Source organism: Lissotriton vulgaris, chromosome 5, assembly GCF_964263255.1.
Source record: "Lissotriton vulgaris chromosome 5, aLisVul1.2, whole genome shotgun sequence".
Lineage (NCBI taxonomy): Eukaryota > Metazoa > Chordata > Amphibia > Caudata > Salamandridae > Lissotriton > Lissotriton vulgaris.
In genome coordinates this window covers 1598346700-1598374192 of record NC_141693.1, presented here as the reverse complement: position 1 = coordinate 1598374192, position 27493 = coordinate 1598346700, and the positions used below count along the sequence as shown (strand labels likewise).

General features: G+C 43.0%; 1 protein-coding gene across 1 annotated transcript in view; it reads left to right on the top strand.

Moving 5' to 3' along the window:
* Positions 1-26194, top strand: part of CHMP4A (charged multivesicular body protein 4A) — a 51750-nt gene extending 25556 nt beyond the window's left edge. The window contains exons 4-6 of the mRNA XM_086923728.1: positions 4523-4637; positions 9631-9757; positions 23953-26194. Coding sequence (XP_086779854.1) covers positions 4523-4637; positions 9631-9757; positions 23953-24014 — 304 coding nt within the window. The 3' untranslated portion in view covers positions 24015-26194. The remainder of the gene's footprint in view (positions 1-4522; positions 4638-9630; positions 9758-23952) is intronic.
* Positions 26195-27493: the final 1299 nt, after the last annotated feature.

Here is a 27493-nt window from a genome sequence, read left to right as displayed (position 1 = left end):
GCCGACTTGATCTTTCCGGCACAAAGCACAGCTAACCAGAGAGTACACACCATAAAAGCCTAAACAGACAGATGTCTGCCAGAAGGGCTGAAGGGAGCATAGCCTCTCATCAATCAGCCCAGCTGGCCAGAAGAAACCAAATCCATGAACTGCATCATCTTGGTCTCGGAGCTGCTTTGCCATCTGTCTTCAAGCTGGCGAGCCTGCACTTTCACAACCCATCCTTATCTTTGTAGGATGCCACTTTCACCAGTGGCTCATTCTGCAGAGGAGGGCACTCATTCTTGCAGCATGGCATTGAGCACCAATTTTGATGTTTACCTGAGAATCTACAGCCATTTTGAACTCTTTCCTGCCTCTAGCGTTCCAGAGATCTTGACAATTCAAACCACAGTTGAGGACCTGACTGATAAAGCCATTAGTTTGAAGAGGTGCTCACGGTCCTGTGCGTGCCCCTGTGACTGGAAAACTTTAACCAGCAGATTCCAGTATTTAAGTTTGAGGTAACCTTGGCGACTATGTAGTGCTCCCTAACCTGCTACTACCTCTGATCTATTAAACAAGCTAGTAACCAGTTGGATCCTAAACTGGTTTATGAATTTCAGTGGCTTGAACTGTGCTATAAACAGAAACTCAAGTCCGGCTCTCTTGTCACTACTGATTTTAATACCTGATATCCAATTTGTATCAGTGGCCTTATCAGGAATTGGTCCCTGTTGTGTACATGGTGGATTTTTTTTGGTCTTTGGAATGCTAAACACCATATTTTTGGGAGCTGGAAACTCAGCAGGTAAGGTTCAGCCAACAAAGGTCTCTAGCTTGATACCCAGTGTTTGGAAAAAGGAACACTTGATGGACAGAATGCAGAACAATGTCATACATTCACCCCAGTACAGAGATCTGGGCCTAAATCCATCGTTTTTTTGCTCCCCATGCCATTCCAGTTTGAACCCAGCCATGTGCAAATCAGTCTGGACCCTGGGCCCAATGGGAACAGTCCAGCCCAAACTACCGGGCCAGGACCTCTCTGGACTGGAAACGAGCATCCTAGGACCGGTTTCGGGGTTTCACCTCATCAGCCAGGAGACCTTGACTCCAGTGCCATGGAGAGCTCAGGACCCAAGTCTGGGCATGGGTTAGTGAAGGGGCCTGGTCCAGGAGTACGACATTTGTATTTCTAGCCCAAATTTGTTTGGCCGTAGGGCTCACCCTTCCAACCTAGAAAGAGTCAAGTGGCCAGAAGGAGTAATCAGGTTTTACAACTGAGATGCAATAGTATTTGTGACCCTGGGACACTAGTGGTAAACAGTATCCATCTTGGACAGTGCATAGGAAGGCTTCAGTCTAGCACTGGGATCTCAAACCTTTTCTGTAATGAGAGCTATTTCTGATCTGTGAAAATCGTTGTGAGCTATTGAAGGGCATTGAACTTGCGCATTGTTACCAGACACCCCTTCGCCCAGCTTCATTGACTTTAATCTTAATGTCCATGGAGCCCAATACTATGGTTTGAACAACAAACTGTGACTAAGGGTACTATGATAGGGTCGCCGTGTGCGTCAGTAAGTGCATGATCCTACAACCCTACAGAACAGGACTGTGAATTATGTCTATGGGTGATAAAGAGCCTGTGTCATATGTACTTGCTGCACAGGACATACCTTTCGCCCTATGTGGCACCATTACATGTACAAACACAACAGGTGATGGACCGAATGTAGATCAATGTCACACACTGAACCCAGTCCAAAGATCTGGGCCCAAATCCATCGTTTCTTTGCACTCCACACCACCCTGGGTTAGACAATGGCGATATGCAAATCAGCTCTGACCCTGTGCCCCATGGGAACAGTCCAGTCCGAACTACAAAAGCCATGTCCTTCCCAGAACGGAATCAAGCATCCGAGGACCGGACCGGTTTCGAGGTAACACCTCTCATCAGCCCGGCTAGCTTAACTCCAGTGGTGTGGAGTGCCTGGGACCCACGTCTGGGCATCCCCAGCGCACTTAGGGCGCAATATGCAAACACAACAGGTGATGGACCGAATGTGGATCAATGTCACACACTGAACCCAGTCCAAAGATCTGGGCCCAAATCCATCGTTTTTTTGCACTCCACACCACCCTGGGTTAGACAATGGCGATATGCAAATCAGCTCTGACCCTGTGCCCCATGGGAACAGTCCAGTCCGAACTACAAAAGCCATGTCCTTCCCAGAACGGAATCAAGCATCCGAGGACCGGACCTGTTCCCATGGGGCACAGGGTCAGAGCTGATTTGCAAAAAGCCATTATCCGACCCAGGGTGGTGTGGAGTGCAAAAAACGATGGATTTAGGCCCAGATCCTTGTACTGGGGTGAATGTAAGACATTGATCTACATTCTGTCCATCAAATTGTTTTTTGTAATTTTCTCCCTGAGTGTACTGGGGTAGCTCAGACGTGGGTCCCAGAGCCTCCACACCACTGGAGTCAAGCTAGCCGGGCTGATGAGAGGTGTTACCTCGAAACCGTTCCGGTCCTCGGATGCTTGATTCCGGTCTGGGAAAGATATGGCTGTTGTAGTTCGGACTGGACTGTTCCCATGGGGCACAGGGTCAGAGCTGATTTGCATAAAGCCATTATCCGACCCAGGGTGGTTTGGAGTGCAAAAAACGATGGATTTAGGCCCAGATCCTTTTACTGGGGTGAATGTAAGACATTGATCTACATTCTGTCCATCAAATTGTTTTTTGTAATTTTCTCCCTGAGTGTACTGGGGTAGCTCAGACGTGGGTCCCAGAGCCTCCACACCACTGGAGTCAAGCTAGCCGGGCTGATGAGAGGTGTTACCTCGAAACCGGTCCGGTCCTCGGATGCTTGATTCCGGTCTGGGAAAGATATGGCTTTTGTAGTTCGGACTGGACTGTTCCCATGGGGCACAGGGTCAGAGCTGATTTGCATAAAGCCATTATCCGACCCAGGGTGGTGTGGAGTGCAAAAAACGATGGATTTAGGCCCAGATCCTTGTACTGGGGTGAATGTAAGACATTGATCTACATTCTGTCCATCAAATTGTTTTTTGTAATTTTCACCATTACATGTACAACACAACCATTTTTATATGGGGTAATTTTACAGTGCAGAAAAATGTTATGCAGAAATGTTCATAATAAGGAGCGTTTCAGTTATAAATATGGTAGAACATCTACCAGTCACTGGGAGCAAAATGTCTTCTGTGTGTAAAAGACACTTTGAACTGTTAGAAAATTCAACGGAAGTTAACTTTGTTTAGATGCACAACATAAAACCCATTGTAATTTTCTCACATGTCAGTGTCTTTATAAAAAGCATGCGTTACTACAGGTGGCCTGTGGACATGGTGCCATATTTATAACCGGACACCACAGTCATTTGTTTAAATGTGAGAAATTTAAAGTGAATAAACATGCTTCATAATGCATTGGGACATAATTGGCTTTATTTAAAGTAGAGAAATATGGTCTTCATAGAAAATAAATTCTTCAGTTTAAATTTCTCCCAAATTAAAGAAAATAACAGTATTTTTCAGATACAAATATGGCATTGTCTTCCAGCCACTGGGAGCAAAATGCCTGCTGTCTGTAAATGTGACACTTTGAAAAGCGAGATTTTTTTTTGAAGAGGGAACTTATTAATTAACATTTCATTTACATTTTTCTTATTTTAAAACATTCCGAAATATAATTCTGTTCTCATACTCCAATACTGAGTTGAGAACGAATTTATTCAAGAGTAAAATACCTCAATGCTTCAGTTCTGAACCTATGTGACACACATGCGTCACAAATTTGACTAAGCGCTGCTCATTATCAAGCTCCGCTATCTGCAGGCTGATAATATAAAATAAACATAGCCTTTCCTTAGCTTTGAAAGGAAAACGCAACACTACATCTATTGCAGTTCTTAGTTAAAAATGAACTCCAGGACGGTAGCTACTCTGAAGGTTTCTGTTAGCTACTGGTAGCTCACGGTTGACTAGTTGGAGACACCTGTGTTAGTGGATAAATTTTCCTGGTGCACGCACCCGAAGGACTTCGTTTTTGTTATGAGAGCGCGAGAAAAGACCTTCCCAAATGTCCTGCGATTAATTATTTTTATTCATGTAGTGTGAGGAGCAGTATAAATAAAAACAGTCAATGCTATTAGACACTGGCTGCTTCTTTTTCATTGGTGCTCGGTGGAGCATAACTTTGCCCGGCATGTCAATGGTACCTCTCCAGAGCGATGTCCCCTTTCCAACCTTACCTCTCCCTATTGGATTACTACTTGGGTATTGTTAAAGGAGAGTGGTGGTGGTGGGGGAGGGGTTGGGCTAGACCTATGGCAATCATGAAAAGAGGGATACCTGCATAACTGTATACAGATCTTTGAAGTTAACCCTATTGTGCGACCACAGCCAAGAGTGATGAAACCTTTTGGTTGTTCTAATTGTTTAAACACTGAATTTTTATTTTTTGATCTTTGTCAAATTGTTGGTAGTTACATTTTTTGTTGTGTTGCAGGGACGTGGATAAGGTAGATGATCTCATGGCAGATATCACAGAGCAGCAAGAACTGGCACAGGAGATTTCGGATGCCATCTCCCGGCCGATGGGGTTCGCAGACGATGTGGATGAGGTATTATCTGCACCCTATTAACATGCTATTTTTGCTTTTTCCATATATTTCCATCCTTCTCTTATATTTTTCCTTGACATTTTTAGGTCGAGCAGACCTTACTCTCAATGCGTGAGCATTGAGAGTGTCTGCTTCAGACCTTTTGTAGCCCGTATGGGGAATGAGTTGGGAATGAGGACACCAATCTGTTACGAGCGTTTTTCCTCGCGGGAGCGCGCGTCTGATACCTGCGCATGCGCGGTGCAAGCCCTGGCTCTCACACAGACACAGGCAGCCCCCACCCCTCTGCATGCACGCACGCACACACACAGGCGCAAGCCCTCGCTCACACACAGACACAGGCAGCCCCCACCCCTCTGCATGCACGCACACACACACAGGCGCGCGCATGCACACGCAGGCACACTATCCCCTGCCTCGCATTCTCTCAATCACACACAGTCACGCATGCGCACACACATGCACACACACACACGCACACACGCATACACACAGGCCTTCACATTAGCCCTGGCCCCCCCCCCCCTCCCCCCTCCCCCCCCTCCCTCCCCCCCCCTCCTCCCCCCCCCCCCCCCCCTCCCCTCCCACTCACCGGGCTCTTTCGGCGTGTTTCGTGTCTCCTCTGCAGCGCTGGTCGGAGTCGGCCGGCTTCACTGCTTCCTCGGCGGCGGGCGGAACTTCCTGCTGGATTGCAGGCCCCGCCCCCGTCTCGGCCAAAAGTGCCTGACTTCCGGTTTACACGGAGCAGGGCTGCGGCGGTGATTTCGAATGCTCATTAAGTTATTGAATTTTTTTTTTTTACTGCTTTTAACATAAAAATGCGGGCCAAGCCAATAAAATATAGTCTTGTGACTACCCTGCGCTTGTTTCTGTTTGTATTTCAAAACTAATATATGCGAGAAACTGTGATATTCAACAAAGAAGACATGTAAAGTTATAGCAGAAATGAAGTCAGTTGGTTTCGCAGTGTCTATATTTCTTTTACATTTGCTAGATTAAACAGCTCTTTTTCTTGGGCATCACTCAGTGGTAACATCGTGTCTCAGCTCACTTCATAACCCCTGGAAAGATTTATGTCAGATGGGAGCGAAGTCCCCATGTTGCAGCCGGAGACAGATTGTGTAGAACTTCCCAGTGCTTGCCTATAGTGGTGCCCTTAGCCCTTATCAGAAAGCAACAGAAAATGTGTGGAGGAAGCGGAGCCTGGCTGCTTGTTATAGCGGACACAGACATCTGGAAGATACCTGTGATGGCTTCAGATCTCTGATCCCTGCCTCTACCCTGGACACCACCTGTTACTGTATTTGACGGAAGGATACATGTGCCCTACCATCTTCTGTGTGTGTGTGCGCCAGAAGCTTGCACCACACCGTGTTAAAAAAGAGAATCATGCAATTAAATGGAAAATAAAAACTAGCTGCAATTTCATTACAAAGCAAAGTGGATTGCCTGAGTGAGAAGCGGTCAGGCTGTACAAGATCCTACAAGGGGAGAAAAACGGGAGTCCTCTTTATTGCTTTATGATTGATTTTTCTGTGTGACTTGCATGTATAAACCCAGGTTAAACAGCGTTTCCGAATCCCCGAAGGAGCACAAATGAAAGGGGCGGGCGATAGGAGGGTACCTGAAACCTCCAAAGAGGGCGCGCACAGCTCTTTGCATATAGGTAAGGAGAATTGTTCGAATGTAGGAATAGATAAAAAAGTAATATGTTGAGAGCAAATATGCGGCTACATAAATTTGTATTCAAGTTTGTGTGTCTCTAATGTCAGCCATGCATAGTGATCAATTTGCGACTGTTTACTTCTCATCCTAACATTAATAGTTTTTTAATCATGAACCTTGTATTAAGAGTTGGCCTATGTTCGAATGTGAAGGCAATTTGACAGGGGTTGGGATCGGGCACATGGGTCATGGCAACAGGAAACAGAGGAGTGAAAACATAAGCACTCATGAAAGCAGGGCTGATGTCCAGCCTCGTGAATCTCGTGCTTAACTTCCCTCTCAGTAAACTCGGGGAGTACCTCACTAAGGCTACTCCACGGGAAACCTCTGTCTCCCCGTGTTTTAGGGGGGGTGGGTGAGGACGTGTAACTTGTTTCCTTCAAAGGAAGGGTCTCAGGGCCGACAGATACTTGGATGTAAATCTCTTCAGTTATATCTTTTACTTTCTCTCCATGCCCCTATCTCTTTCCCTCTCTCTCTTTTACGCTTTTTCATTGTCTTATACAATCTTTCTTTTATGACCTAACAAGATGTTCTCTGACTCTCGCTGTATCTATTATACTCTCCCTTTGCCTTGTGTTTCTCCCATTCTCTAGTATTTTTCTCTTTCTCTCACTCCTCCTCTTTTCCTTCTAAGTCTCTCTCATTCTTTGCCTTTGTTATCTCCCCCTCTCTCCATTCATCCTTTCTTTTTCACTCATTTTCTTTGCCCCTCATTCTCTATCAATCAATCTTACGTGTTCACCCTCTCTGTCCCTCTTCAGCATTCCCTCTCTCTCTCTCTCTGTTCTCTCTCGCTTTCTTCTGTTTCTAACTCATCTTCTGTTTTTCCGTCCCTCTTTATTACACGTTTTCTCTTCCTCTGTCCTTCCCAAGCTCTCAGTCACTGTATGAACTCTCTCTTACACTGTCCATTCATCCATCCATTCATCCATCCAGCCAGCCAGCCACACAATTTCACTCTACCGAATACAACACACACTCCACACAATACCACTCAGTGCCACATAATTACACACCACATAATTAAACTGCACTCAATGCAACATTCTCTCCAAATACAACTCAGTACCACATAATTACACTCCACATAATTACACTGCACTCAATGAAACATACACTCCAAATCCCACTCAGTGCCACATAATTACACGCCACATAATTACACAGCACTCAATGCAACATACATTCCAAATTCCACTCAGTGCCACATAATTACACACCACATAATTACACTGCACTCAATGCCACATACACTCCAAATACCACTCTGTGCCACATAATTACACGCCATATCATTACACTGCAATCAATGCAACATACATTCCAAATACCACTCAGTGTCACATAAATACACGCCACATAATTACACTGCATTCAATGCAACATACACTCCAAATACCACTCAGTGCCACATAATTACACGCCACATAATTTCACTGCACTCAATGCAACCTACACTCCAAATACCACTCAGTGCCACATAATTACATGCCACATAATTACATAGCATGCAATTCAACACACACTCCAAATACCACTCAGTGCCACATAATTACACACCACATAATTACACTGCACTCAATGCAACATACACTCCAAATATCACTCAGTGTCACATAGTTATATGCAACATAATGACACTGCACTCTATGCACATACTCCAAATACCACTCAGTGCCACATAATTACACACTACATAATTACACTCTACTGAATGCAACACACACTCCACACAATATTAGTCAGTGTCTCATAATTATATGCTACATAATTACACTGCACTCAATGCAACATACACTCCGAACAATACCACTCAGTGCCACATAATTACACGCCACACTATTACACTCTACTAAATACAACATGCACTCCTCATAATACCAGTCAGTGCCACATAACTACATGCAACATAATTACACTCTACTCAATGCAACATAAATACACTCCGTATAATACCACACAGTGCCACATAATTATATGCTACATACTAACACTGCACTCAATGCAACATACACTCCAAATACCACTCAGTGCCACATAATTACACTGCACAAAATTACACTCTACTGAATACAACATACACTCCCCAGATTACCACTCAGTGCCACATAATTACACGCCACATAACTACACTCTTCTCAATGCAACGTAAATACACTCCACATAATACCACTCAGTGCCATATAATTTCACACCTCATACTTACACTCTACTCAATGCAACATAAATAACGTTATCTGTCTATCGCCATCACTCTATCTATCTGTCTATCTAATGCCCTCCCTCTATCGATCGCCCTCCCTCTATCTATCACCCTCCCTCTATCTAGCGCATCACCATAGCATCACTCAGCACCACCACAGCATCACTCAGGGGCACCACAACCTCACTATGCGCTACCACAGCATCACTGAACGCCACAGCATCACTCGTCGCCACCACAACATCACTCTGCGCCACCACAGCATCAATCTGTGCAACTATTCAACAACAACTGGTTCAAATATGTCCTCTCAATGTTTCAAGCTTTATTACAAATGTCACAAAAAAATGTTAATATTTCACTTCTGTTCTTGGATTTTCGTCACAATAAAATACAATGAACATAATCTTCAGAAAAGTCATTTACAAAAGCTATTGCCATTATAAATTACAATAACGTTTAGTTAAGTATTAAAAAAATAAAAGCCATTTTTATTTGTAATATCAATACATCTAAGTCACGTAAATACAACACATATTGCATTACAAATGCTATAGGTTTCACATTTGCGAAAGTTAAAACTATTGGCATTGTAAATAGCAAAGCTATTAATTTCGCTATTTTCAAAACCAACAAGTAAATAAATAATTTGTCATTTACAATACCAATAGCTCAAACTTTCCTAATGCGAGACCTATTGCATTGCAAATGCTTGTTCCCCTTGTCCTCCCTCTGTCCTCGCATTTTTTACCTTTTCTCATTCAATCCCTTTTGAGTAATATTTTCCCCATTACTGGTTTTTCTTTTTGAGTTGATTTTACCAGCTCTCCCTCTACTTTTTCATCATATTTAGCTGTCAATTGATGATTTGTAATTGTTGTCATGCCTTTTACTTTATTGCTAGCCCTATTTGTTTTCCTTTGTATGATCTCTATTCTTACATTCTCCTCATTTTGTTACCCACCTTCCTTCCTTTCAATATGTTTCTCTCCTCCACCTTCAGTCCTATTTCTTTGTTGACTTCTTGAGCACGGGCTAGTAATCTGTACCTTTGTCACACAGGATGAACTCTTGGCTGAGTTAGAGGAAATGGAACAAGAGGACTTGGAGAAGGAATTGCTGAATGTGGGAGAGGATGAACCTGCCAAACTTCCCAGTGTTCCAGCCACCCGTGTTCCAACTGTGCCAGGTACAGTTTGCTACAAAGCATATTAAATGACTTTAGATTTAAGGCAAGTAGTGGGCAAACGAGGGTGCTCTGCGGATACTGCATGTGTTTTCGTTGCTGCTTCTAGGGCCCTAATGTTGGAGTAGCAGGGCTGCTTCAGGCCAGGATTGAAGTACACTGGTACAGCTACAGTTGCTAGGGCTCAAAGGACCTGACCTGTGATGTGGCTGTGGTGGCACTCCCCGGGCCAGTTGGGAGAAAATATTGGGGCAATTCCAAAAAATGGAAAAGAGCATAGAAGAACACTTTAAACCCCACCACCATCCATGCCCGATTCTACCAATTCTAAATTAGGTGGTTTTTGTATCAGGTTGAACGATCGGCATTATTGGAAGTTCTCAAAAGTGCAAATGAGGCACCTTATTTAAAGCCTCCAATGATACTTTCATTGTTTATGATTACGGTTGCATCTCTGAACCTTTTTGGTAACTGGCCCACTGCTAAATGTCTTAACTTCCATTACCTCTAGAACTTTTTATTTAAATTGAACCCCCCCTCCCACTCCTTCACACGCCCTGTATCTCAAGACAATACACTAGTCAATATCCATATTTAGTGTCTGCACAAGAAAACTACACATTTTGAAATTGTCTTACTGATCCCCAGAAGCAGGACAGTAACATTAATATTGCTATTACATGCCAAAATATAGTCCGGCAACATCCAAGTTAGCTGTATATAGAGCACCTTGAGGAAGCACTGAACTGCTTTTGAATCAGTCACTTATCTCCTTTTGTCCAATATTTTCTCATACATCAATGAGGAATGATTCAGCATCATCCAATTAGAAAAAAAATATGTGTTCTGCACTCCATCACCATCTTTAGCCTTGCAACAGGTGCTGTAAAGTAGTGTTACAGCCAAAAGCAATTGTTAGTTTTTTTGTTGGGTTTTTTTATGCAGTGAATTTGTTAGTATCCTCACATAGTGGGCCTAGTATTTTCAGAGAATATCATGTTTTTTTCAGCCCCCTAGCTGTGTTTTCCCTGTCTGCTAGAAGGCATGCTGGACGACTTCTTATGCTGAAGTATTACTGAATTCTGTAGTCTTTAAACTTTTTCTATCTCCATCACCCCTGAGTTTTTTAGTTGGTTGAATATAACCTCTTGGGAGAGTCTCCGGATAAGAACCTCGTTGACAAAGAGTCTCGGGATGTCACTGTAAGTGGCCTTTTATCGGGAATTATCTAAACTCGCAATGGTGAGTTTTTGCCATTTTCACTGCACCTTCAAGAGTTTTCCAGTCGATTCACCAAAAGAATCTTGAAGGAGAAGGCACAAATCTTAAAGCCTTAAAAATATTTTCTCCAGTCAGGGTTTCTGAGATGGAATCTTTCGTGATAGGTATACTGTTACTTTATGCACTATGACCAAGTATTTCTCTTTGCTGCCAAGATGCCACCTGTTGCAATTACCTTTGTGTATAGAGGGTGTTGAAAGGCCTGCGGTGCCATTTGGATGAGTATATCACTTCTTGATGGCAATTTATTCTCATGCTCCTCATCTCCACCAGTCATGTCACTTGAGGGGTATGGTTAGAACCCCCAAAGTTTCCCACTGGTTCAAAAACTCCTCCAATGCTTCTTAGTGTCTAGAAGCCAGAGTGGGTGCATCCACGACAGGCAGAGTATGCCCATGCAACACACTGGCTGAACTTTGATGAACTATGCTCCCTCTCTTCATGGTCTTCTCCACTACAGTCCTGGTGACAAGCAGAGGCTCAGGTGCACTGTTGTAGTTTCCCTGTAAGGGAGATGCACACCTGTCTCCTGAATGAGAGATCTCTGGCAACCTCCAGGCCCACCACCATGTTGTCTTCCACAACCCATAACAATAAACAAATGCCCACACTTTGTTTGTAATACAGTTATTATATAGACCAAATAGAAAGATTCATTAAATCTGGTCCGGTACTTTTATTTATACCTTTCACTTATATTTTCTGTAGCAAATCTTTTATTGAAGTTTACTTTTTGGCTAAAAAAAAGGGGGAATACATATACATGAACCACATAAATCACTTATTTACACATATAAAACTATTACATATTGGACAAGGCAAACCTTACGAAAATTACAAATAAAGCAAAAGACATCCAAGTAACAATAGACATTGAAATTTCCGTTTTTCAATATTTCAAAATCAATTCTTATTCATAAATCATACAAAGCAACGTCAAGTGACAAGAGCAATGAAACATATGTCTATTTGTCTATAACACTTGATGTAATGTTTTAGCTCTTGTAGTTGTGCTGACGCGTTTCAGGTTCGGGTAAACAGTTATTGAAAGTTCTGTTCATTTCCAGCTTGTTAGTCATCACCTAGGGGCATTCAGAATGAAAGTGTTTCCGTCGGAGTAGAGACTTTTTCTATCCAACATTTTTTCATTTTCTTTTCTCAGAATACATAGTTTCCAAAAGTGCTTCAAACGTCTTCTCTGCTGGGCTTAGTGGCATTTTGAAGTTTAATTTTAGTTCAGGCACACCTGATCAAGACTATTGCAGCAGAGCTTAGGAGACTAATCAAACAATTTTTTATGGAACTGAAATATCAAACTAACTTAGTCCACAGGCTGCTCTGCAAACAATGCCATGGTGGTGTTTTCAACAGATTGTTATGAAGGAGGTTGTTACTTCAAGAGTTACTCTTAACAATTATAATCCGAAATCCCCAAACAATTTTTCATGATGTGGGAAGTTGCCATGGACCAACTCCATCATCTGGGATGATTTTTGTATCCTATGAAACTCATTGAATTTGGGTGGTTTGTCTGGTCCTTTCTACCATAGGTAATATTAGTCTTTCCTGGTTCAGACTGACTTTACTGCGACCAGCTAGGTGGGAACAAGGTTGAGAGTCCAGTTCTTAGAAGCACAAACCATTTGATGCAGACTGTTAGCCAGAAATCTCGAGATCCCAGCAAGACACCTTTGGGTGTTAAACGTTGAAGCAGATGCTCTCAGCAGAGCTTCAAGAGATTGTCTATTCTCATAGTTAACTGTATAGAAAATCATGATTTTATAAAAGACAAGGAGGTTAGCATTATGCACAACCTTTTATTTACCACTTCTGAGCATCATAAAAGCTTCAAATAGAACAACATGAAGTACTAGATCAATAGAACATCCATGGAGTACATACATCCCCAACCTTCCAATCTCATCCTCTTTTGTTTCTTCTCCACATCTGTGAACTTCTTGAACTGTCTTCTAACTCCTCCCTTAAACTCATTTCACTGAGACTCTGAAATTTCCTAAAAACTATCCTTAAATTATGCTCCTATAAAGCATCATACAAACAATTGCAGTCAACCTTCTTTGTTGACACCATTTCTTTACCGTCACTATTTTATTCACCCACCTCAAGTCTGGGAGGGAGCGATAATGCTAGCCTCCTTGTTGTTAACAAAATCACGATTCTCTAAACAGTTAACCTCAGAATCAATATTTTACGTCAAGACCAGAGGCTATCTTTATGCATGTTTTAAGTCCTTCATAAGTAGGTCTGCAACATACTTAACTGGCTTAAAATAGAACTGTCTAAACTCTATCATTTGACCAATCTGCTGCTTTCAAATTTCCACGTAAATTACCATTTAACATTTTCGATGCCATTGCTCTTTGTATAGAATGCACCTTGAACCTATTCAGATTCACACCTGAATCATGCATTGTTTACCCATCTTGCTATTGTTTCCATAGAACCTGCTCAATGCGGCCTCATATACGAGATGAGTAATTGTTCCACTCCTACACTTTTGAACTCCCTCACTGTTGCCTCATACACTTAAATGCATCTCATTACACACCGCTTTGGATGATCATCAAACCTGGGGTAAAAAAAAAGCATCTGTCATAGTTTTAGTTGTCTTTCTCACTTAAAATAACACACCCAGTGGGTGATGAAACCTACCTGTGGTCTGCAGAGCTCTTACATCTGAAACCCTCTTAACTGAAACCATACACAATAAAGTGTCTAATTTCCATTCTAAATGTTTTTTTCAGATTCTTGTTACCTTGCCATTTATCAAACAACTTGAAAATCAGATTAACATCCCAAAGAGTACTGTACCTTGCACTGGTGGGTTCCTTAAACTAATGCCCTTGATAATTCGACAGACTAATTGTCCCCTTGTCTACAGACAATCCGTCAACCAGAGATTGACCTGCTGCAATCGACGATCTATCACAATTGACCGTTCTTCAAGTCAAATTATTTTTATATTTTTATATATTAATCTGCCCAGAAATTCGCAACTATAATCTCATCCAACTCAAGGGGATCCAGGTCCCTTTCAACGTTCCATGCACTTGAATATCTCTTTCTAGTTCCTGGTGCCCATGACTTGTATAATAACTCCGAAGCTTCTGCTGATAACTGAGCAATTCTATCTGATTTCCTGATAATTCTCCAAACTAGAAGATTGAGTACTCTTAATTCCACCAAAGGATGTTCTCTTCTGGCCACATCTCGCAAAAGCCCTTTTCCTGCCTTTATCAATATTGGATCTTCCACAGCCAACTCCTAACTCCCGAAACTGCGAATTGCTAATTCTCCTGCTTTCATTTCCAAACAATTGATATGTGCCTCCCTTTCCAAAATACTCCATCTTCCTCCTGTCTCCTGAGCATCGAGTCTTGCTCCCCATCCTAGATTGCTTGCATCCTTGCTCCAAAAATTGCCCAGCCATTTCAAGCCTGCAAATTTTCCACCCACCAGTTCAACTACTCTTGCGCCTCTGCAGTCAACTTCACTCTGTCTCGATACAACCGACCCTTGTTCAAACCTAATTTCTTGAGTCTTTGCAAAGCCCTGTAATGTAAAGGCCCTGGAAAAATTGACTGAATCGAAAAGTCATTTTCCTGACTGGTAACTGCAACTGTCTCTTCACCTTGATTCATAATCAATGTGCCGTCCAGATAAATAATCACACTCCCCCTTTGATGTAACTCGCTACTAGTCCCCACACCTTTGAAAAACACCACGGTGCTGACGATGGATCAAAAGGGAGACCAGTGAAGTGACCTTTCCATCTGTACTGAAGATACTGCTAACTTATTTGCGCTATTGTTACTGGAAAATAAGTGTCCTTTAAATCTAGATTTACCAACTCGTCTTTGTCCACTAAACTGTCTATCAAAAGATGGATTCCCTCCATCTTGAAATGTGTGTAGAGCATAAAATAATTCCACTCCCATAAATGTATTACTGGTCTCCATCCCTTGTCCTTTTTTTCACTACAAAAAGAGTACTTAAAAAACCCTTTTGTTCTTCCAGTATACATTTACCATTGCCCCTTTTTCCAACATTGTAATGATCTCTTGTTTCACCTTTACTGTTTCCAACACCCTGGAAACTCTTGCTATCTTTTCCCATGCTTTGAGATAACAACATTTCAACCTCCCTCCTGTCTTACTCTGGATAGGACAAATTACTGTCTTCATACTCACCTTGCCCTGATTGAGATCCTGTCTGGGACCCTTGCGCTTTACCACAGTTAGTTCTGTACCTTCTAATAGAGTATGGAAACTTCCTGAATATGAGCTGCCTCTGAAAATTCCTCTTTGTGGACTCCCTCCTGCTTGTGAATAGGGCCTCTGTAGTAAGTGCAGCCGAAAGACTGACCCTACCTTCTGGCCCGGCCATATAAATATCGGTCTCCGAAAACTTTTCTCATCTAGACCTGCTCCTTGTCAAGGGCTGTGAAAGTCTGGACATGTTTACCTAGCGACTAAACCAACCGAGCACCAAACAAAAGTCCTTAGTACTCTTCCCTAGTGTTTTTTTTTGCGAAATTTCCTAGTTTAGGGCTTATCCTAAGCAGGACCGCTTTACATCTTTCTGCTATAAGTCCTGCATCTGCGTTGCCAATAAAATAGATTGCCCTTTGGCTCCAGCCCAGCAGCAGATCAATATCAAGATCTGTACTACTTAAATAGGATTCTACCATATCAAAGATCCTAGCAACAGGCCCCAAAACCTCAAGAAGTCTGTCTCCACATTGTTTCAAAGACTTTTCAAGGCCTTTTCTCTGATCCCGACCCAACTTTGTTATGAGGTCTGGATCTAAATTTGGGTTCATAGGCTCTTTGCCCTTGATTACTGGCTGTGAACACTCAGATCTCATTCGAATATTTTATGTATTTAGCACCATGCCCTAACGGCCACCATTCTGAGCTTCGCGGGTATCGTATCTGTGCCTGATTGAACAAAGTATCTTTCACCCTTTTTTTTTTTTTTAACGTCTTTGTACTATGAATGCCTGAAAAATCATCTGGTCCCTCATATCCCAAATTAAGGATATATTTATCAAACTCTGTACTTTTATTCTATTCTGTCTATTTAGGCTGTTTGCCTCTTTCCTTCACAGGGTATACCTGCCCTTCTTTTGTGCCGCCTTGTACTTGCAGGATACACCTGTCTTATTCTCCATCAGTTCAGCTACATCTCTGTTTTTGTTTCTTGTAAGATTTGCCTCCTGGACCTCTATTCTGTGACTCATCCTCCTCTGAGAGAGTTTGAAATTCCTCTTGCTTTACAGCTTAATTTTTCCTTCTTTCATTAATTTTTTAACGGTCTCCTGGATTTTTTCTCTATTTCTTGTCGGTTATCTGTCTAATCACCTGCTTCTCCACATCTTGTTGTGTTCTATCACTTTCCTCTGCCATCTCCTAAATTCTTTATTTTACCTCACAACTTCCTTAATATATACTCTCTCTATATATTTATTTTCTAATTCAAAACTGACTGTCTCTTTCCGCTATCTGCGCACAAATCGGCAACCATCAGCTGTTCTGTCAGCCGTTGCCGATCGGGGACGCATGGCCAGACATGCATCATTACACTTCAGATGCAAGCTTAACAAGGCCTATCCCCTTCTGTAACAAGCATTTACAATGCAAAGGTTTCGCCTTTGCAAAAGTTAGAGCTATTGGCTTTGTAAATGACAAAATTGTCATTTATGTGTTGGTTTTGAAAACAGATAAATAAATGGCATTGTCATTTACAATGCCAATAGCTTAATCTCTCGCAAATGCCACACACAGACCCACACCTACACACACACACACACAGAGCCCACCCCCACACAGCCCCCCCACACACACACAGCCCCCCCACACACACAGAGCCCCCCCCACAGAGCCACACACATTCAGGGGAAGGGCAAACACAGAAGAAGAAGGCAAGCCCGGACAAGCTAACGAATAAGAAGCAAGCAAATGGGTGACAGTAAAGCCATCCAGTGGTAACTGATGGGCAGGTTATAAGCCCACTATAAGCACACACTGTGCCTCGCAGCTGTTAACAGTCGGTCCTTAGTAGCTTGGTCTGTCTTGTAGGCTAGACCTAAAAAAGGCGGGGATCTCCTTGGGAAGCAGCGTGAGTGTGAGCAGAACTCGCTTAGGAATAGTTACCATTAGTCAGCGTTTAGATTTGACTATTTATTGGTATCTCGCAGGACAAATACGACAGCCACCACGATTCTCTTTTCACTGCAGGTTACCCATTTGTACAGAAAGGAAGTATTTCTTTTATTCGTGTGAGTGGATTTGGGGGCAGCCACCCCCTCCGCCCCCCCCTCCCCCCCAGCCACCAAGTAAGTATTACAGTGTTTGGCAATCGGCAAAGCTTTACGTCTTCTGGAACACAGATTTCATACAGACGTCTACTCCCTGGGAATTCGTGTTTACCTGTATCAGAAAAGCGACACTTCATAGGCTGGGTTATGAGAGATCCTTTAGAGCTTGGTGCTGGTTCTCCGGTTTCCTTGCCCCCCTTCCCCCTCCTCCCTGTTTGACAATCAGACTTTTTTCCCGAAGCTACAGAAATAAAGTACACACTGTACTGTAGCAGCAGCAGTTAGGTAAACATGCCATCAGAACAGGATACAGAATTGACTACGAAGCTGGCACACTTTTGTAGAAGGGAGGTAACAGGTTTTGGAGCAACACAGTGGATGCGTATGCCTACTTCCAGATTAAATGTACAAATTGATTTCAAGTCGCGCCAAGTACAGTGAAAAGGAATCCGCCCGTCTTTAATTTTCGCGTGGCCAGGCAAGTGGTGCCTGATGACCGTCCGCACTAGACTTCACGCTTACGCACAAAATAATGCAGCAAACGGGACGGGCGAAGAACCTTTCCCTTCCCCAACCACCTCCCAGGGACGCTTGCATGCCAGGACGAATGATAGCACGAAGTAGTTTGACCTACTTCAAAGCAGGCACCCCGGGGAGCCGCCGCCGCTGCTGGAATGTCCCGTATTGTAATGAGCCTAAGACAAAACGCCATCTCACCAGCTTATCTACGCCCGAGCGGGCACACGCTCTGAAAGCCTCGTAGTAGTGAATTTGGCAAGGCGCGACTGACAGACAGTCCCGTCACACTTTACAATAAAGACTCTGAAGCACCCAGGCGTCGCTCTGGGCCGAGCTCTGCTTGCCGGACAGCGAGCAGCACTCCTTGGAGACACGGTGGAAATGACCAAAACATGCAGAGAAAAGAAAAACATCCGCCCACCGCCGCATGATGTTCAAAAAGGGGCGGGATGAGAAAAAATCTACGGAACGCCCACGAATCTGCTGGAGAATTACGGACAGATCTCTCTTCCAATGGCTAGCCTCCATTTATGGAGCTAGCCAATGGAAGAGAGGCGGGTGAAAGGCCCTTACTGAAAATCAAAAGATTTCGCCTGCGCGAACACTGCTGCGCAGTGGATGCCAGGCGAAACCTAAAAACCAGCGCTTCTGTAGACTCTTACGTAATGTGCACAATGTCTCCTTCAAGGCCTCTGTTCCAGCGGGTGAGAGCGGCTCGTACTGTTTCCTTGAGCTCCTGGCACGAGCAGCTCTCACACACTTGACCCATTTCTTCAAGCTGTCTGTGCGACAAGCCCTCATGCGCTGGAGCCTTTACTTTATCGGCTCGAGCCCCTACAAATTACAATAGGCCCAAGTTTTAATTTGCTTTAGTTTGAAACTCCCTTTTTAAAAATTCACATTTTCTCCCGCTATTACTGAACACCTCAAATTTAATAAGACTAGGCCACACCCGTTTTGCCATTAAACCTATTATACCAGAATACCTAACTTCGCTAAAAAAAACAATTGAGTTCTTCAACATACATACATACATACATACTAACCATCAATACCAATATAAATCTTTTTACAAATACCTTATAAATCACACTCTACTGCATTCATATTCAATTGGATTTAAAAATATACTCCTCTGCCCAGAAGCAGCAAACCAGAGGATGAGATGGGAATATTGGTGATGTATTTACTCCGTAGATGTTCTATTGTTTCATGACTTCAAGTTCTATTTGAAGCTTTTAATGCTTCTAAAAAGTGGTAAATAAAATGTTATGTATAATTCTAGCCTCCTGTCTAGACCTAAAATCACACAAGTGACTTAAACGAGGTTCTACACAATGTCTTTTGTGTCTGGAGTTGTCCACAAATACACCTCTTAGCCACCTAAGCAATGTGAAATGCCCAAACTTCGCCTAAAAAAATACCAAACCAGGGACTACGTGCATTTATTGCTCATTTGAAAAACTTGTAAATTGCATTTCTATACTTTTTTTTAAGCACTTCAGTTTATTCTGTCATTACCAATACAAACTAAAGCACACCAATACCAGGATGATTCTCGTTGACCGGAGTAGTTATGATATGGTGCATCCCATATCACCATCACAAGTTGGAGAGATTTCAGAAGAGCTGTAGTGCAGACAAGATATCCTCTCCAGGCTACAAGATCAAATTCTCCACTGCCACAAGATTGCATGGGCTTGGAGAGATATGCATCTAATGTGTTCAAGCAAACATCCATCCTACCACATGTCAAGGAGAAGTTTTTTCCCCTATAACTTCATTTGGCAAAGTTTGATGATCCCTTCCATAATTGAACACCTTGAGGCAGTTAAAGCTTACAAAAGGAATCCTACCCAGATTTGCTTTTTTCTCAGTTCCAGTTATTAGGGATTTTGGAGGGCGTTGAAAATGTCTTCCCTGGGTGAAAAACTAACTGCTCATAAATGGGAGAGCTGATTAGACCCAAAGATTATAATCGATCTTAACACCAAAGTATGTAATAAAGCAATAGTGTGGTTCTGGTTAGCAAATGTAAACTGTAAGGTACATGAAATGTGCATTTCTCAGACGATCTTGGACATCTGCATTCCTTAAATACGTTCATGTAAAGAACAAAACTAATGTTTAAAAATAAAAACAGCAATGCTAATGCCTAGCCTCTAATCAGACCACCTCCCCTATGGAATTTTATGATCATTCATACAAGGTTGATGAACTCCAATGCCCGTTTTCTTTTGTTTTTAAAATATATTCTTGAGGTATCTTGAAAACACCTCTCATGGAAGGCAGCTTCTGCACGTGGGTTAGCGGAATAAAGGCTGTTTACAAGAACCAACCCGTTTTCATGGGAAATAAGGTACTCATGCGAACAAATCATGCTATGGTGCTGATGTTGTTTTTTTACTTAGCCATAAAATAGACTCTCTTTATTTTTTTTATGCCCACTGTTTTCAAAATCCTTCCATGACTGCAAAAAGGCACTAGAAAAGGTGTGACGACCGATGACACCTATCAGAAATATTTAGTTTGTGTGAATTGGCGTTTGTTTGGCATGCTGCATTGCTGTCCTGAATTTGTGTTCGCGTTCGACCCTGGAGCATTTAGTTTTCCATCCTAAATTTCAGGGATTGGGACACTGCAAGTTTGGCTTGACATTGGCTTTTATTGACGGAATCTTGATTTTGTGTAGGTCCGTCTTGCTAGGTTTCTTTCATTGGCTGAAGTGGTAACATTTCTGTACTGCTTATTGTTTGCTCTCCTTTGTCTGTGCAGCTTCTTGTCTTTCCTATATTCTTGCTTCTAATGGTTCTCTGATAGTCTTTCTGCCAAGCTACAGCCAGGACTCCTAGTTCCTGGCTACCACTGTGCTTTTATTAAAATAACTAGCAGCCCGCCCCAGCGTTGCCTGGGGCAGAAAGGGGCTGGGGGCAGTACACCCGCTCCCGCCCTGACCCCCTCCCGCCCCGACTCACTCGCGCCCCCCTCCCGCCCGACTCACTCGCGCTCCGACATTTTCATTTACTGCTGCCTCCTTCTTGCCTCCCCCTGCATCACACAGTCTCACTTTCCCTTTCCTTACCTGTGCCGCCGCTCCTCACTGCACAGCTGCTCCTCACTGCACCGCCCTCCTCCTTCGTCATCACGCACGTCGCGTAGCGGCCAGCGCTAGGTCCCGGCCGGCGCTACTTTGAGGGGACTACTTTGTTTACAAACTTAACTTTTTTTAATTTACTTTTTTTTATTTATTTATATAGCCTATTTCCATCTACACACCCTGACATTTTCATAGATGTATCGGGTGTGTAGATTGGCGCTGTGGTTCCCGAGTTTACCTGGCCAAAAGGTGCATGTTCTCTCTTTATAATAGTAGTATAGATAAGTGCCCATTAATGAGGCCAGCCTCGTCTTTCAACCCCAGTCCACTGATGTTTCGGCCTCTTGACGGTCCTTGGAAGATTAGTTGGGAGTATGCTTATCTACGATTTCTGGCTAGCATGTATTAGGATGTCATTTTCTGGAGGTGGTCAGAGTCTTATTCAGTAGGGTTTGCCAATGGTATATAGGGCCGTAGGAGCTCGAGGCTGAGTCTGCCGGCCTGATTATGTACCTGTAGGAGTCCGTTTTATTGGGCATTCTGGTGTAGATAACAGCACAGTAGTCCAAACAAGCAATTACCAGGGCTTTTGGTACATTTGTTCAGTGGTCAGTTTCCAGAACAAGCAGATTTTCCATAGAAATGAGAATTGGGATTTTGCATTCGTGCACACGTTGTTGTCTGGTCATACCAGGAAGATGTCTAAATAAAATATGGCTAGTATTGCTATATTTTGAGTTGAGTGTGTTTGTGGGTCCCAGTGTTTTAGATATTTCAAAAGGGAAGTTTCTTTCCGTGGCACTGCCTACTACCTTGATCTCTGTTTTGGCACAATGTAGTCAAAGTATTTTTTTTCCATACAAACCGACACAATATATGCATTTGCTGTTTGTGCCCTCACTTCCTTGTCTTCTCTGATAAGAGTAGATTTGTGTATCATCATACTTCTGGAAATGGAGGCCTCCATATGGCTTACAGACACCAAAGACCAGATGGCCAAGTCTTGCATTAGACTGCACAAGACTTTGTCTGCCAGCCTCTACACACCCGATTCTGATTTGGTAAAATGACTGGATGTTCTCTAGAACTGTTAAATCCACAGATATTCTTTTAGTGTGTTAGTTTGTGTTTGATGAGCATCTGTCATACAGTGCTGAGAGTTCGAGGCAGCCTGGTTGCTCTTGTCCAGAGCGATGAGCAAGTCTTTCCCTTCTATTGGTCCGATGATTTGGAAATGCCCGTCAGTCATGTAAAAGGCTATGGTATCCCACAAACTACAGTATTTGCTTCATTACCTGGCTTTTCATGATCTTAATCATGAAAAAAGACATCAACGATTGGTAGATGCTTGTCCAAAATCCTCTCTGGCTTTCTTTAAGGGAGGTATGATAATTAGGTTTTTGGGCTCTTAGGAAAGGAAGGATTTGGTACTCCTGTGAAGAACGCTCAGAAGAACACTTTGATGTATATAGCTGGATTTGCTTCAGTCAACAGACTTTGACCTATAATCTGAGAACCAGCCTGGTGCCATGTTTTCTCCACTCGAACTCTTGATGTTGCCATATTCTGTAGTTCACAGTCTGATATTGAGGGTATATGGGTATATTTTGAGTCTGTTCAGCATAGTTTCTCTTTTTTTAATTTATTTTTTTAAAGCTTTTTATTGGCATTTTACACACAGTAATATTTTCCGGTATATTATACAGGATAACAATTCGTCATTATACAGTGTTACAAGACATAAAATACTGTAAATGCGTTCCTCCAACTGCATAGTTTATCTTATTATATGCAAGTATTTCCTATGCTGTGGACCTGGAAAGGGAATGTTCATAGTGCCTAAGTGTAGGTCACTTCATGGAAGATATTAAGGGTTTCCCTCAACTCACTGGTTGATTCACTGATGTCCCTCAAGGGAAATTATTTTTTTATTCTCTGTACAGTTTTACAGTATATGCACCCATCCAGCCCCCTCTTTCATTTCAGGCAGTCCCTATCTTCTGCTGTGAGGGCTTGACTCCATTGGTATTCTTTATCAGCTCACTCACCTTAAGTTTTGGGAGAAATCCATAGTAGCATATTGTTGGGTGCATTTTCCCACTGTATGTTTTGATGGAGATTACCCAAGACCTCTTTCAAGTTGTAAAAAAACAATTTTGACAAGGGTAGAAAAAATTGGAAGACCACATGCAAAGTAATACATAGATTTGACATATTACATCTACCCACAGATAGACGCAAAACATGAGGGGGGAAAAATACTGCAGTTTTCGGACAGAACTGTTTTTTGCTACCTTTTGATTGCAGGATTGTGGTTGCTTTCCAAAGAAAGCTACCTGAAGTCACCATGTGTCCAAATGAACATAAAAGGAGGCATCAATTTATTTGCATTAAGTTCCATTGTGCTCGACTGTAGTTTGCTGTCCTATTACTTGGAAGACACAGGGAAAACCCTGTCAGTCTTTCCAGTAGACATGCTTCCTTTGTTCGTTGGCTAAAAAGGAAATGATACGTTTTAGATTATGTTATAGTGAACTCAAAATATCTTTCTGAAGGGGGTGGTTGATAGATCTGCTCGCTAACCAACAAGTTTATCTTTCATTCGTTTGGTAAAGCTTAAGCCTTTTGTAAGTTATTTTATCTCAATCTGTGTCTGTGGTGTAATGTGAGATTAAGGACAGGTTCACGTGTGCTGTGTTTAACAAGTGCACTTATGGGTTTGTATATTGTAGGGTGTGATTTGGTTGAAACACACACTTCACCACTCACTTCCCCTTTCAAGGCCCATCACCCTTTTGAACAAAACAAATTAATTGGATAACTGCTCCCCAATGTGACATAGGCTATTTTCCTTAGTTGCAGCAACCGGAGCACATTGAGGCATAGCCATTGGAGAAAACGACTATTATTTGCCACTTTGTTGACTAAAATGGTATAATAATTATTTATTTTAATTCACAGCATCAAAAGTCGAGGAGGATGAGGATGACGACTTGCGAGAGCTGGAGGCTTGGGCATCCTGATTAAAATGCAAGTGAGACCACCCGCTTTGACCACAATGCGGCATGACCGCAACCAGCGGGACTATCCAGTCTGACCCCCGGAAGGATAGCTACAGACTGAGAACCTTCACTGCTCACGCAGACTGTAAACTCTGTACATAAGACATAGACTTTATAGACAATAAATTTTATATCTGAGAAACCTATGTGGATAAACTGGTGAGATAGAGGAGGAATGTAGACGGTGCAGGAAGATTCCAGAGTAGAGTAGAGTGAAGGTTGAAAGTTCTAGAGGAAGTTTTAATGGATTTTGAAATGCAAAAGGAGAAGGGAAAAGTAAGAAGATGTGCCAAGAAGTGGTCCCGGAGGGTCCGGAAGGAACGTTCAGTCGGTAAAATTAGGGGAATGTTCCCGTCCTCGCCTCACCCCCCCCCACCCCCTTCCCCCCCCCCCCAAAAAGAATTCTGGTTTGGGAGAGGGCAAATGCACCAAAGAAAATTTCAAAGGCTAACTTACTGGGAGGAGGAATCTGATGCCAAGAATGAAGATTTAATGAGGAGAAATGCAGGAAGTCAGAGGCCAATATTAGTAAGTTTAGGAGACTTTCCAAGGATGAGCAAAGGTTCCACGATGGGAAATGGGGGTTAAAGGAAAAGTAAGATGCCGCCAGGTGGGAGATTACAGGAGGGAGGCATCTAAAGTTAAGGAAGATTCCTTGGATAAAGAAAATGGAAGAGTGGGCCCAACAAAGATTCTGTGGAGGACAAGCTAAGAAATCCAATGAGCCATGCTTTTTGAAAGCCAAACAGTGATATCAATTAAAGCTTATGGAAGGGGGATGGTGTGGAGATTTGGGCGGTAAGTGCTCCCCGGAAGGAAAATCTATTTGTAAAACATGCTGAGGAAAGGTGTGAATATTAGAAGGGGGGGGGGTAGTTGGAGAGAAGACTGTATGGGAGTATATGGAGATCTAATTACAAAGAGGAAGATTCCATGGTTGGAAAGTAATGAGAGATGCAGTGAGCAAACTATGAGCATACATTTGAGGAGAAATTCCAGAGGATGGATTGGGTGTAGTACTTAATTTCATAGTAGACATAGGAACATGCCAGAGGTACTAACATATTAAAGGTCCCTAACTCTCTCCACAAATTTCTCACACTGGTCTCTTGCTTTGTCGAGAGGTGGATAACCATGCTGTCTGTCATAAAGCAGGGCCTGGGATACATTGCCTATACCAGATTTCATTGACCTGATGTCAAATGGTGCAGGATCTGCAGCTGTGCCTGGTTTGGCACTCTATCTTCCACTTCCTCTCCACTGCACCTTCTCTCTCTCCCAGGAGGATATGTCTCTGATCACACATTTTTTTTTGGAACTTCAAGGACTAGGAAGGTTGTTTCAGTGGAATCTGGCATCAAGGAAGCTGTGTGTGCAACTACAGATTGAAGAGTCTAGATAGGATTCCTCTATTTCTCTCTGTCTCACGCACACCACTCCACCTCATTCGCCTGTCTATTCTCATTCCTCCACGTTTTGTCCTCACTCATTGCCTCTTCTTTTTCTCAGCCTTCTATCCATTTACGCATTTTGTTTCTGTACTTATACCATCTTTCGTCCTTGTCTCATCGGTCCTGCTCTGTAGATGTGTGTTTTTAATGTTTCCATTGTGCCTTTTCACAAGCAGCCACAACAGTTTTCAGAAAAGCTGGTCATTTGCTCATTCTCTGGCAGTACTGCTTTACTCTTCTCCTATTGTCCTTCCTCTAACAACCTCCTTTTCTTTCCCTTATTTAACTCTACTACCTTTCCTTTACCCATAGTATTACCGCCTGTCATAATTCCCCCTCTTTCTGCCACAATTGCTCCTACACCATTTCATTAGCATCATGGCATTTCCTTTCCCCTTTATCTCCTTCCTTGTATTTTTTAGCGGCCTTCCGGTTCCCCTGCTTTCTTTTATCTTCTGCTGTTCATTTCCCCTCTTCTGCCCTGTCCTACTGTTAATATTTATTCTTTTTCTCTCCCTTTTCATTTCCTTTACCCTCTTCTCCTTCCTCTAACCTATTTTCCCCTCTACCATCTCCATCCCCCTCTCCCTCACAGAGCCGAGGGTGTGGCTCAGTTCTTTTGTGCTGTTGTAGATCACATTTCAGACCTGCTTGGAATTAGTTTTCAATAAAATGTGAAGTTTTACGTTTCTCAAATTGTTATTGTCTTGTTCACTTGGGAGAATCTTGCACCAGAGCTCAGATCTTGCTTGAGAGGTGCTGTTACTTACTGTCCTTTCACCCCCTTCTTCCAGCATCATAACAAATTATCAATGGTCCACATGGGAAGGGCTCTGGATATTAACCATCCCTTTTACTCCAGAGACTCATTTTTGGTACAAAAGTGTTAGTGTCCTCGTTGCTTTCCTCTATTTTTCCAAACCTCAAAGAGGTGTTTCTCTTGCCCATAGCACCATAGTCTCACACTGGAAGGCAGGGCCAGACTGGCCGTAGTGGGCACTGGGCACTTTTCCGGTGGCTGTATGGGTGACGGCTGGTTTTGCAGCAGAAATCGCCATATCGTCCCCTGTAACAAAAACTGCAGAGGTGCTTGACAATAGCTCCATCTCCCCACCCCCTCCCGCTCACCCCGGCTGAATCTTCTCAGTAGCATCCACTCCCCCTCCCCCTTCCCCGGGGATGGAGCTCCGGGGCTTCAGTAGCACCCACCCCAACTCCTCTGAATTGCCTGGGCTGGTTTCTGTTCCCAGTCCTATCTGGCTGCAGCGTACACTCTGCATCCCTTCCCTCAAAATATCTTTGTCCACTCTTTAAGGTCCACTTGCCATAATAGCCCCACACAGGAGGGTGTAGCGTCCAGTTTTCTTGAGGTTGCCACTGGAAGGAGCTGACTCACTCCTCCGTCCACTAGACTTCACACTAGTTTGCACCAGAATAATTTGCCTGCACCTCCTCTCGTGACTACAGGTGCCACGTTCACTCATTGGAAGCGGCTGTCTCCTTCCCTCTCACATATGCCCAAAGCTCTCTGGCTCTGACAAAAGGACTGTCTTACCCCTCTTCTCAGCCCCCAAACTTCACACTAGACCGCACCGGAGATGGTAATCCATCTCTCTCTCAGGCCCAAAGCACCCCTTCTCCCTCACTGGAAGGATAAATGCTTTGAGTCCACCTGCTGTGTTGTATATGTCCTAATGTCCTATACAGGAATAGACTGTCTTCATCCCCCACACCCAATATTATTTTGCCATGAGCATTTGCAGCCTCAGAATGTGCAGTTCTCTTCATATCACGTGCTACTACATCAATAGCTGCCTTTGTTCCCTCTGGATGTTAGCTTTCGTCTCCATATTTATTCATAGTAACTCATGGATTTTGACTTCAACTACACCAATGGGAGGAACTCTCAAAACACTAGAGCATGTCACATGGAATAATTAGCGGTGGTGTTGAAGACCAGTCTTTAGCAGTATGCCAGGTTCTCTCACA